Here is a 12,778-nt window from a genome sequence, read left to right on the forward strand (position 1 = left end):
CTGGCATGTGTTCAGAACCGGAAACGTCCGCTCCTAGAGCTTAGGTCATTTGCCCAAGGTCACTCAACTAAGAAATGGCCACAGCAGGAGCCAGCTGTAGGTCCTCGGGCACTGGGACGGCGCGTGGCCCCAGCGCGAGGCTCCAGGCAAGGCCGAGGAGCCCGCAAGCCGAGGAGCCCGCAAGCCGAGGAGGCTAACGGAGCCAGGCAAGCCCAGCCCCCGCCTCTCTGCTCGCAGCAGCGTGGCCTTGGGGGGTGTGCAATATTCCGCTAGGTCTCTAAGCCGTATTTGTTTGTGCTGGTGGCTCCCGTCAGAAGTGTGAGGACTGCGCGGGGGGGGGGGGGGGGGGGGGGGGGGGGAGGTGAAGGGGGAGAGTGCGGAGAGAGATCCCGCGAGCGTTCACACGGCCCTCTGGAAGTAAGCAGGGCACCCTCGAGGCCGCCTGGCTACTCGCGCGCCCCAGCACCACGGCCCGGGGCGCACACACAGCAGCCCCCCGCTGTGCCGCGCCGAGGTTCGGGAGCTGCGACCCTGGAGGCGGCTGGGCCCCGCCGCTCGAGTGCGCCGGGACTCGTGGACTTTCCCCCGAGGAGCACCCTCGGGTCCAGTCCCACCTGCGGTTCTCCCACCTCCCCAGGGCACCCACTGAGCCCAGCGGGCCAAGTTCTCAGGGCCGCGTCCCTTGGCCGGGGACGGGGAGTCCCCAGGACCGCGTGCCCAACCTCCCCCCGCCCTCAGCGCAGGCTCGGGCTCTGGCTGGCGCGAGAGGTGAGGAGCCGCGCACGCGAGGCGCCTTCCCTGGGCTCCGGCGGCAAGCGCATCTTCCTGACGCGTCCCTCACCGCTCGGCGAGCGCCACCCAACTTCTGCGCCCGCCGGGCCCTCCCTGCTCCGGGTGGCTCCCAGTGCAGAAGAGCAAGCACCCTCGGACGACTACACTCACTACCTTTGGGGGGGGGCGGCCCTCGGGGAAGGCGATTAGGGACCCCTAATGTGAGCAGCCGGGACGGGGTTCCCAGGGCAGGAACGAGAGGGGGGGCGTTGTGGGCTTCCCGGGGGACCGTCCCAACACGCTTCCCTTCGCAGACGTCAGCCGTAGCCCCTAGGAGGGCAAGCCTTCTGCCTCTCAGAGACCAGGTGGGCTGCGCGCGAGATCTCGGCGTCTCTGGGGACGGGTTGGGGGAAGGGCCGCTAGCGAGCGGCTGGCTGAGGGGACCTGTTTGCCGGCGGGTCTGAGGGTGGGATCCGGTACGGTCGGGTGACGGAGAAGCCTGAGAGAAAACTTTGGGTTTTCTTCCCCCGCCTCTCCTCAGAAAAGGAACCACATTGCGAGGGGGGGATAAGGGGGAGAGTAAACACACAAACAACCTCCAAAAGAAGCCAAGAAAAGCGGAGCCAAGAGAAGCAAGCGCAACACTGTTACAAAACTGTCTGGTTTTGTAACAATTTCCCTGCCGCCGGCCAATGAGCGGCGTGGCGGCGCGTCACGTGGTACTGTCTTATATAACACTTTGCTGAGACAAGACAGTTATTAGCGGCGGCGCGGGGCGGCCGGCATGGAGCTCCCGGAGGCGCGGCAAGGACCGGCACGCGGCAACGCTGTGGCCGTGGCAGCCCGGAGTCCCTTCAGCCGTCGCTCTCTGTTCTAGGTCTCTAGCCCTAGACGCCTCTTCCCTGTGCGCCTGCCTCTCGCCATGGATTCGCTTCAGACTGGACAGATGTTGAGCTTGCCCGCCGAGCTCGGCGGCAACAACTTAGAACTGGCGGAGCCGGAGCCGGCGGAGCCCGCGACATCAGCGGCCCGCGTAGATACCGACCCCCAGCCGGAGGCGGCTACCAAAGGCCCCGCTCCTCCAGCCACTCAGGAGCCGGGGCCGGAGGAGCAGCTTCCCGAGACCTCGACGCCCGAGAGCAAAGTCCTGCTCCAGCAGGCTGACGCCCTGGCGTCTGGGGGGCGCCTCCAGGAAGCCCTTGAGGTGTACAGACAGCTCTCCGAGCGGCAGCAGTTGGTGGCCGAGCAGCTGGAACAGCTGGTGCGCTGCCTGGCCCAGAAAGTCTCAGAAAGCGAGGCGCTGCCGCCGGCGCCCCCGGACGGGAGCGGCGCGGCGAGCTGTGAGGCGGTGGCGGAGGAGGCAGGGGTGACAGCGGCCGCGGCCGAGGCCACCGAAGTGTGGGACGGTTTCAAGTGCCGGAAGTGCAATGGATTTCTGTCAGACCCCGTGTCCTTGTCGTGCGGCCACACCTTCTGTAAACTGTGCCTGGAACGCGGGAGGGCAGCCGACCGGCGCTGCGCTCTGTGCGGGGTTAAGCTCTCGGCATTGATGGTGGCCGCCAGCAGGGCCCGCGGCGTCCGGAGAGCCGGGCAGCAGGCGGAAGCCGCCGAAACGCCGCAGCCGCAGCCGCCGCCGCCGCCGCCGCCGCCGCCGCCGCCGCTGCGGGTCAACGTGGTGCTCAGCGGCCTCCTGGGCAAGTTGTTCCCCGGCCCCGCACGGGCGTCGCAACTCCGGCACGAGGGCAACCGGCTGTACCGAGAGCGCCAGGTGGAGGCGGCGTTGCTGAAGTACAACGAGGCGGTTCGCCTAGGTGAGCCCACCGGGCGCGGCCGGGAAAGAACGCGACGGGGACTCGGGAGGTGGTGGGCTGGGGCCCACGGGGACACGGGCGACCGTGGAGGGAGAGGGGGGACGTCCCGGAGTGGGGGAGGGGTGTCTGGAGTTCCGTCTCTGACTTGGTCTCCGTCGCTACCAATTTATGGCCCTTTCTGTGTCCCTGTCTCTGTCGCTCTTCGTCTTTTCCTGTGTCTCCTCATAGCCCATAATCCCGAGTCTCCCAGCCGGTTTCTGTCTCGGTCACTGTCTCTTTTCGCGGGCCTTTGGCATCTTTGTGTCCCCGTTTCGTGCGCGGGGTCGCCGTCCCTGTGTGGGTCGCCTCGGCCTCTTCCTGCCCGCACCCGGCTCCTTGCACCTGCCTGCACCTTCCCCGCCCGCGGAGGAACTTCGCACCCTTCAGACGCTCGCGCGGGGGCCGCCGGGTTCCCGCCGGCCCGCGACGTTCGGTCCGCGCGGGCGTCCCCCGCTCCCGCCCGGCCCCGGGGCCGCGGCGGCGGCGGGAGTTGGCCCTTCCGGGGCCGCGGCTCCCGGTGGGGTGGGTCCGGCGTGGAATTAGGTCAGGAGAGCACTGGTTGCATAAGGGCCGCGAGCGGCCGGGGCAGGGCGGCCCCTCCTCCGCGCGGGCGGGATTGTGTAACGGCTGAGGTAACCGAAGTGGGCCACGCTCGCCTCAGAAACCATCCCGCGAGCGTGTGCGGGGGGAGGGGAGCGTTCGCGCCCCGCTGCCCTGTGACTCATTGTCACCGCTTCCTATCACACGGTCCTCGGCTGAAATAGACGCCCCCCCCCGCCCCGCCCCGCCCGCAGCCTGCGCCCTCTCCTCGAACCCTTACCCCGCAGGCCCGGCCGGCGCCCGCGCGGCGCAACTGCTCAGGGATCCCCGGGGACCGTGGGCTGGCAGTGGGGGGGGGGGGGCGCCTCGGTCCCCCGCTGCCGCGCTGCGGGCCGGAGGGCGGGTGGGCTTGGCAGCTTCAAGGGCAACGTGGGCAGCCCCGCGGCTCTGGCCGCAGCGGGGCGCCCAAGCTCCCTCGAGGAGAGGCTCCCGCCGATCCTCCGCGTCCCGACCCAGGAAGTGGCTGCCGAGGCGCGGGGCCGGTAATGCCCAGCTCGGTCCAGCTGCCGAGAGCTCTGCCGGCGGGGCGCGGCGTCTGGCGCTGGAAGCGGGCGGGGCCTCCTAGGTGGCGGGGCCGGGCAGCTGGGACTCTGGAATCCGTGGGCACCCTGAGCCCGACCGACTCCCGACGGGTGGAGGAGGGACTGGGCTCGGGGCTCCACGTGTGGAGTCGCTCCCCGAATTTGCAACAAGTAGCGGGGGGAGGGGAGGAGCGTAGGCTGGCTGTGCAAGGCTGGCGCTCGAGGAAGAGGGAGACCCCTCCCTCCACGCACGTCCTGTGCCCAGGCGAGGCACATGGCCAGGTGCACCTGGGCAGGCGAGTGCTGCAGAACCAAAGGGACCAGGAAAGCCCCTTCCCGCTCTCTTCCTCCTCCTTTGTTGCTGCTACCACTTTCCCCCTGGGGGTTCTCCCTTCACCTTTGTTAATATGAACGGTCAGGGTGACAAAATCGTGACGGCCTTACCGTTTTAAGAAGTAAGGGGCCTCTCCAGGAGGCGAGTATCTATGTGCTGGAAGGTGGCCAGTGTCTCATTATTCTAAGTACTGAACACCTTAAAAAAAAAAGGAACATGTCCCCCACCCCAGCTTCAAAAGCTTCAAAGTCTGACCAGCTAGCTGTATGACTTGGAGTGGATGCTTTCTGCTCCCTGGGCTTGATTTTCCTCATCTGAAGAATGGGTTGGTTGAGCCAGGTGATCTCTAAATGCCTGTCCAGCCCTGGCATCTAGTGATTCATAGTGTTAGTGAGAGCCAAGCTCACTTTTTTCCCAGCAGCCTTGTTTAGGTTCACTCACGTTTGGCCATCTAATGTGATTACCTTCCAAGTGCATTCAGAGAAACTTCATATGCACTGGGCTCTGTAGACAGAGAGTTGCCAATGTCACTAGAAGACTAACCTGGACTTGTCTTCCTGGTGGACATGATGGGGGTCACATCTGGCCATCTCCCTTTCTCTTGTCCCTGGCCTGTTTCTTCGTGGGTGATAACTCACTCAGAAGCCAGGCTGCCAGTTAGCCATGCATAGTCACAAAGTAGGGGGCCAGGGTTTCTTCTATGTCAGAGCTGCTAATGCACCCCTGACCCCACAGGGCCTGTAAGGATCTGCTTGAGAAAGGAGCAAAAATTATTTCTTTATGAAGCACCTGGGTGGCTCAGTTGGTTAAGCATCCCAACTCCTGATTTCAGCTCAGGTCATGATCTCAGGGTTGTAAGATGGAGCCCTGAGCATTGAGCCTGCTTGGGATTCTCTTTCTCTCCCTCTGCCCCTTATCTCTCTCTCTCTCTCTCTCTCTCTCTCTCTCTCTCTCTCTCTCTAATAAAATAAATACATAAATAAAAATAAACTTTAAAAATTAGTTCTTTATAGTTGGGGAAGCTCAGACCCAGAGTGGTTGGGGGGTGTGGCAGGCAGGGCAATATCAGGGCTGGAAATCGAGGCTAACCCTTTGGATCCCCAGTAGAAAAATCCTAGATAACGTGCCATTTGCTCAAGATCTGTCCTCATACAGGACTTATTATGTGTTTGTGCTGGGACCACTAATGAGAGCTGTTTTTTCCCTCCTCATTCTGGCAGCTCCAAATGACCATCTACTTTATAGCAACCGGTCTCAAATATATTTCACCTTGGAGTCTCATGAGGACGCACTGCATGATGCAGAAATAGCATGTAAGCTCCGCCCAATGGGTTTTAAGGTGAGTGGGATGAGAGGGATGGCAATGGGTTGGTTGTACTATAGATGGGAATTGGCAGGAAGTCCTACCTCCCTGGGGGCTTGGGGCACTAGGGCTCCAGCAAAGCAGGGAAAAGGCTTTGTAAAGGAGCTGGGGGTCCCTTGGCAAAGGGTGACTCAGGGGTCTGCAAAGAACTGGATTCTTGCCCAATTTACTTCTTTACCTGATGACCTGCAGAACAGCTTAGGCTTTATGACTTTTCAGAACATGGACTTAGCAGTCAGACCACCCCAGCTCTGCTACTTCTACCAGCTGTGTGGTCCCAGGCAAGTTACTTAACCTCTCTGTGCCTCATGTCATCATCTATAAAATGGGGGGATATTCAAAGCACCTACTTAACAGGGTTCATTGTGAGGATTACACGAACTAATATATGTAAAATGCCTAGAACAATGCCTGGCACATAGCATTATATGTTCTATCATTCTCAGGGACAGTAGAAAGAAGAATGTGAAAAAAAGTATTACTGGCTGGTTGTGTTATTTTGAGTCCTTAATACACTCAGCCTGCTGGTATCCCCAAACATCTAGGTCACATGAAGGGATGGTCAGAGAAAGGCTAAGCACCTCTTGGGATGCTAGGATGCGAAGTGTCACTTGCTGCATCTCTGGCCTCAGGACTGGACCTTAGCCACATGTCAATATTTTGTTTAGGAGATGAAGTTTGAGCCTGGGCTCTACTACTTGCAAGCTAAGTGACCACGGGGAAGTTACTTCACTCTCTGGACCCCAAGTGTTCTCATTTGCAAAGCACAGCTATCGCTGTCCACCCCAGTTGCTTCCTAAGGGTGTGATGTGAGGGTCACATGTGAGCATGACCAAGAGGTCATTCTGGGAGCTCTACCATTTGCTGGGCCTTAGTGCAGTGCTCTCTCTACATAATCCCCAGGATGCCACCTCGGAAATCCACCTTACCTATGTCCAGATCTGTGATCCCTTATCTGCATCCCATGGGGCCAGAAGTGTTCAGAGTCCAGAATGTTTCTGATTTCAGAAAGACCATATACTAGGTGATAACCTCAGTGAGTTCTGGACAGCATCCCATAGGCATACACACTAATATTTCTGCAGTACGTTAAGTGAAGGTTCATACTAAGTGAGATAAAGATTATAACATACTTCATATCATTGTAGGTTAGGTTTTGCCACCTAATGACTTTTTATGCCAAGCTTATGAAACTTCAGATTATCAGACTGTTTCTGGAACTGGGAACCTCAGATAAAGCATTTGTGGACCTGCATACTGGGCCATTAGTGTCAGATTGAATCCCTTATGTTCTTTGATGAGAAGGTTTTCACAGGCGATGGCAGAGTTGTATGTTCTCCTTCCCAAGGAACAGATTTATAGTTTACTAAAGTCACCAAAGTCTTGACCCAAAGGAGCTTCAGTGAGAACATTTCATGCTTTATAGCAGTGCAGGTGAGGAAGCTGCCTAGGGGTAGGAGGACTTCTCTTGCACCTTCTTCTGCTCCCACCATAAACTTTGGGCCTAAGGGTGGGAGCTTTCATAGTACAGTGGGAAGCAGGGCTGAGTAGTGGACCATTTCAGATGAAATGGGAAAAGTGACTTCCCAGTGAAATCAGAGTTGGTGGAAGTAGTAAACAGGAGTTTCATTTGGCCAAAGTGCTGGGCTAAGTGGGAGAGCAGTGTAGAAAATGAATGGTACTGTCTTGAGGGTTGAGACAGGATGCCCCTTAGGGGAGGAGTGCACCTCCTGCAGCCCTATTCCAGCCACTCCAGCCAGGCGCAGTGGTACTCAACATATCCTGCAGGTGGTACAACTCTTGGTGGGTGGGCTGGCTGCCCTGATCAGGTGGAGTACATGGGTTGCTATTTGGTATGATTGAGGGGTCCTAGAGTCCTCTCCAGTCTTCCAACACTTATCCCTTCTAGCCCCCTGAAATGTCATGCAAGCTTTTCTCCAGGGGGCCCTGGTAAATGCTGCAGAAAGGAACAATGAGGGAAGCTGTCAGCACCCAAGTATCAGCTGAGATTAGGTTCCAGGAGGAGCTTGAGGGGCACAGGGGAGGACCTCAAGAGGTTTGGAGTGGGGGCCACTGCTTGAGAAGGCAGATCCCTGTCAGCGCCTGTAGCCAGGCCGGAGCCAGAGGGCACCACCCCAGGGCCTGTAGAAGCATGTTAGGAGGGGAAGCTGGGAGTGCCCAGCAGCTGCAATCTGGATCATTTCCTTCTCTAAGTTAGATTCAGGGTCAGCCGTGGAGGCAAGGGAGTAGGGAGCAGGCCCCCAGGGGCACCCTAGATGACTTCAGGAGCAATACCCTCCCAGCCAAGTTGCAACGACCACCTGTCCTGAGGCACAGAGTGTAGCCCTCTTCCTACCTCTTTTTTTGTTCCCCGCTCTTTCCCAGGATGCTCCTCTGCTACCTCTAGAGTTTCTCTGCCAGGACAGTTGAGCAGGGACCCCAGGGAGGCCTAAAACCTTATACTTTTTAAAAGAAGAGTTATCTATTTATTTGAGGGAGAGGGAGAGGGAGTGGGGGAAGGAGCAAAGGGAGAGAATATCCAAGCAGACTCCCACTGACTGGGGAGCCAGATGCGGGGCTAGATCTCATGAGCCAGGATATCAGGACCTGAACTGAATCCAAAAGTTGGATGCTTAACCAACTGAGCCACTCAGGTGCTCCTAAAACTTCTTTATACTTTTTAGAGATGTGGGAAGGGAACAGAAGTGAGCTGAGTCCACAGGAGGGAAAGCACTAACCAGTCCTCAGTCCCTGGCTAACCCTCTAAAGTGAAGTCTGTTTTGTGGGGAAGAGCATTCTGGGGGTCCTAGACTACAGTTCTAGTTCCAGTTTTGCCACTAACTACCTTGAGGTCTTGGAGAGATCATGCCCCTTCCTTTGGGCCTCTTCTGAAAAATGATCAGCTAGTATAGGTGATCACTCAGCCAGTAATGTGGACTAGGTCTCCACTTGACAGACTAGTTAGTAGGAAGGCCTATCTGTGTGGGTCCTGGAAGCTGGCTAATATGTGCTTAAATGAGGATTCCTGCTACATTTGGCAATGCCTCCAATATGACAGTGGGTTAGTGGGGAGGTCGTATGGCACAGAGGTTAGGAAATTGGACTTTAGTATTTTTTTTAATTTTTTTATTTATTTATGATAGTCACACACAGAGAGAGAGAGAGGCAGAGACACAGGCAGAGGGAGAAGCAGGCTCCATGTACCGGGAGCCCGACGTGGGATTCGATCCCGGGTCTCCAGGATCGCGCCCTGGGCCAAAGGCAGGCGCTAAACCGCTGCGCCACCCAGGGATCCCTGGACTTTGGTGTTTTTTGTTTTTTGTTTTGTTTTTTTTTTTTTTTTTTTTGGACTTTGGTATTGATCAGTCCCAGACTTAAACCCCTGATTCCACAATTTACCAGCTGTGTTACTTTGGGCAAGTCACTTTTCTGGATCTCAGCTTTATCTTCTGTAAAATGGGCTTTGGAACATTTTGCCTACATGATAGGGCCGTAGATAAGGTAGTCCTAAAACCCTTCACACGGTAGTGAACACTCGCTAAGTGTTTGGCTAGTGTCAATAAGTCAATAGGTGAATAAGGACAGGATTGAATGCTAATGTTTTCTTCCAGGCACACTTCAGAAAAGCACAAGCCTTAGCCACCTTAGGCAAGGTGGAGGAAGCACTAAGGGAGTTTCTATATTGTGTGTCCCTCGATGGAAAGAACAAAAGAGCAAGATCTGAAGCCCAGAGGGTGAGTTGAGATGACGTCAGGTCCAGCTGCCCAGTGGACTCCCACTTCTCTGTCTTCTCCAGGGAGGGGAGTGAGGGAACTGCCCTCCCTGACATTTAAGCCCTGAGTGTGTGGCCCCCTTGGTTAAGGGGCAGGAAGGAGACACAAGAGCCAATTGCCTCTTGGCATACGCAATCGGATTGAGCAGTTCCTGCATTTTTGGAGGAGCTTCTGAGGAATATTCTTGCTTTTTAGATCCAGAGTCTGGGTTGTGAGTAGGAAAACCAAACCAAAGCAAACCAAACAAGTTAACATGGGGATGGAGTCTCACTGAAGAGAATCTGGCTGTTGAGAGGTCAGGGGTGTGGGACTGCCTGCAGTTGTAGAACTTTGCTTTGGCTGAGTCACAGCTTCACCAGCCACACAGGGCAGGCAGCTTCTCATCAGGAATGTTGGTCACCATCTCCCCTGCTATATGCAGAACTCCAGCCTTCAGCCTTTGCTAGAAATAGAATACACACTATCTCACAAATGTAAGTCAGGGATCATTACGATATAATCTAAGTAGTCATTCTAACTCTTGCATCCCAGGAGAATGTGATTATTTTGTTTTGCCTTTTAATTCATGAAATGTTAGCATTAGTAAAGGCTCAAGCATCCTCAGTTCCTGGTCTGCATTGTTTACTGGTCTGCAGTGTGCTTCCATGGTATGTAGCTAATTGGCCTGGAAGTTGGATGCTGACAATCAGTGGTAGCCTCTGCCCTCCTTGTGCCCCTCCCCCTACTCACCACCTGTCTCAAGTGCCTCTCTCCCAGTGAGGTTTGGCAGAGCCATGGATGAAGAAAGGGAGCTTGGTTTCTGAAAGCTCCAGAAAGGAATCTTTAGCAGAACCAATGAACTAGGGGAAGCTGAGCTCTGGAGGTTGTGCCTCACACATATTTCTTCTCTAGAGAGTTGTTTTGACCTGGTTTGGGAAAGTGGGCAAGGTGTTCTTGAGAGGAGTACTGGTGACAGAGAATCATTCCAGGCTGTGGACCCTTCCCCGAATCTTAAATGTAGTCTATAGTGTGAATAATAATAATAACAGCTAACATTTATCGAGCATTTCCAGTGCACCAGACACTGTGCTAGGGCTTTCTGTGGAGGATATAATTTAATCCCCGCAACATCCCTATGAGGATAGGTGATGTTATTTATCCCCATGTTACAGATGAGACAAATGAGGAAGCCAAGACTTGGTGACTTTCCCAAGGTCATGCAGCTGGTGATTGATGAAAGGGCATACAAACCCAACTCCATCTGCTTCCAGAGTCTGTCTTCTTAGCCATTCCTCCATTCTTCTATCCCAGGAGGACATGCCAGGGAGTTTGGCGTCACTGCTAGGGTGTGGTGTAGAATAGCCATGGGACCATCCAGTTCTGGGGGTGGGGGATGGACAAAGGTTAGTTAGAAGAATCTTGACTTTGGGGAAAGAGTGTGCAAAAGCCAACAGAGGCAAGTGTCAGATCCAGGGGCGAGGGGTTTCTTTACTCCATTCGTCCATTTCCTACTTGGCCTGAGAGGCTGTAGTGTCGTCAGCTGGGTTGACCTCTCTCTGGGGCAACATTACAGGGCAAGGCGCTGTGCTAAGCTCTGGAGACGCAAAGAGGCATAAGCCACAGTCTCAGTCCTCAAGGACCTTCCAATGCTGCCTGTGTTACACAAGGCACTATAAATGCCAGACGATACAAAAGGGAGCATTTGCCCATAATGAGTGTCCCAGAGTTCAGAAGCGGAGCCAAGAATTTAGAAGCGAATTTCCACTGACTGTGATGAGGGCCCTCAGCAGTTCTTATTTACTGTACCTTTCCAGTTTCAGGGCAGAAGATTTGACAAAGATGTTTCAGGTTCACTTGGCAGTAATTAGCTACCTTAGACACTCCCAGGCCTGGGTTTCTTTTTAACATTTGTATTGACCCCAACTTTTGTTTTCCAAAGTCATTGGGAAGGTCTAGAATGAGGTCTTAGGTAGTAAAGGTAAGAAGTGAAGTGCTGTTGCCATTTCTGCCTTGTTTCCTTCGATTTCTCCCCTCTGCCTCCCTTCCCACCCCTGTCCTTGCTCTGCCCTTTTAACCCTGTACCTTGGGATGCTATGTGGCTGCCACTGAAGAGCACCATGCTCTCTTTTCCAAAGTTTTTACTTCGATCCAGTTAGTTAACATACACTGTCATATTAGTTTCAGGTGTACAGCATAGTGATTCAACAGTTGCATACATCACCCGGTGTTCATCCTGACAAGCAAGCACCATGCCCTTTGGGGGAGAGCTCCAGGGAGACTGCTTCAGAAGTGGGTTGGTACTGTTGGGCCACTCAGAAGGGCTTTCCTGAAGGCCAACTTTGGTTCCTGGGGAGGAGGGGCCTCTGAAAGCTGGCATTTATGGCCCTGGGTGGTGCGAGTACCTCCACATCTTGCTCCTTTACCACCTTAGACCTGGAAAATGGGTTTCCCAGAGCTGGAAGGAGACAGTGATCTGTCTCAGGGCTTTGGGCTTGAATGCTCAGCCTCTGCCTGGGCCCCAGGATGAAGAAGTGTCCTAATTCACTTCCACCCGGGGTGAAAGTATGTATTGGACATCTGTCCTGTGCATCCAAAAGCTGGCCCTCTGGTTAGAGAGAAAGACTTCCATGTGTGGCACAATTTCAGACCAAGGCAAGACCATGTAATATGAGGCACTCCATTATGGTGCGGGAGAGAGCATGATCGGACGAGTGAGATCAGGGAGGCTGGAGGTATAGCCCTGGAGCTAGCCTTGGAGACTGAGTGGGCTTTGGCTACATGGAAAGTGCTGACATCTGAAGGAATCTTGTGAAGGCACTTCTAGGGGCCAGCAAGGGAACAAATCAAACTGGACAGAGTATGGTCAGAGTTTCTGTCAGACCCCCTTGATCAGTTAATAATGAGCAAGGGTGTGGAGCATCTTTTAGTGGGTCTCCAGGTACTGCAGTAGCTGCCCAGTGGTAAACACTTCAACATGTGTGAGAAGCCAAGCTAGCTGCTTGTGTGTCATGTTACATGCAGTATGTACACATGTCTGTCTGCAACCCATGCTGGCACAGGGGAGAATTGAAGCAAGCTCATGGGGAAGCCTGCACTCATCCTTGACTCCCAGGCCTTTCTGGCGCCTCTGGGTCTTTAGCTGCCCCCTCGCCCACCCCCCACCTTCTCCGGCCACAAGGGAAACTGGTCCCAGACTGGAACCTGCCTGCCTCCAGTCCTTGAAGTTACCCAACAGTCTTGGCACAGTGAAGGCCAGAATGAGGAAGGAGAGGCTGGGTTCTGCTATTCCCACCACTTCACTGTGGAAGGGATTAAAGGTCCAAGGAGGATAATCCAGGGAGGAATGAGCAAACTGGGCTGGCAGGGGAAAGACATGGAAGAACCTAGAAGACGTGTGAACGTTCTACCTGTGGGAGTGTATAGATGTGATTGCAGGTCCCCCGATGGGGTTCGTCTCCTACCTTTATCTCCCTGTCTCTTTTCTCCTAGATAGGTCTTGAATTCCCACTGCAGATATTTCTATGGAATGGTAGTGTGGGAGTGATGGTTCTTAACTTTGGCTAGGGTGACGGAGGCATCTGTGGTGC

General features: G+C 55.1%; 1 protein-coding gene across 7 annotated transcripts in view; it reads left to right on the plus strand.

Annotated features, from left to right (window-relative positions):
- Positions 1 to 1,496: 1,496 nt before the first annotated feature.
- Positions 1,497 to 12,778, plus strand: part of LONRF3 (LON peptidase N-terminal domain and ring finger 3) — a 40,155-nt gene continuing 28,873 nt past the window's right edge. Inside the window, exons 1-3 of one of the 7 annotated variants that reach the window (XM_025431289.3) lie at positions 1,497 to 2,582; positions 5,297 to 5,415; positions 9,051 to 9,173. In XM_025431289.3, coding sequence (XP_025287074.1) covers positions 1,694 to 2,582; positions 5,297 to 5,415; positions 9,051 to 9,173 — 1,131 coding nt within the window. In that variant the 5' untranslated portion in view covers positions 1,497 to 1,693. The remainder of the gene's footprint in view (positions 2,583 to 5,296; positions 5,416 to 9,050; positions 9,174 to 12,778) is intronic. The other 6 variants (XM_025431288.3, XM_025431286.3, XM_025431291.3 and 3 more) reach the window with 6 other exon arrangements.

The sequence above is a fragment of the Canis lupus genome, chromosome X, assembly GCF_003254725.2.
Source record: "Canis lupus dingo isolate Sandy chromosome X, ASM325472v2, whole genome shotgun sequence".
Lineage (NCBI taxonomy): Eukaryota > Metazoa > Chordata > Mammalia > Carnivora > Canidae > Canis > Canis lupus.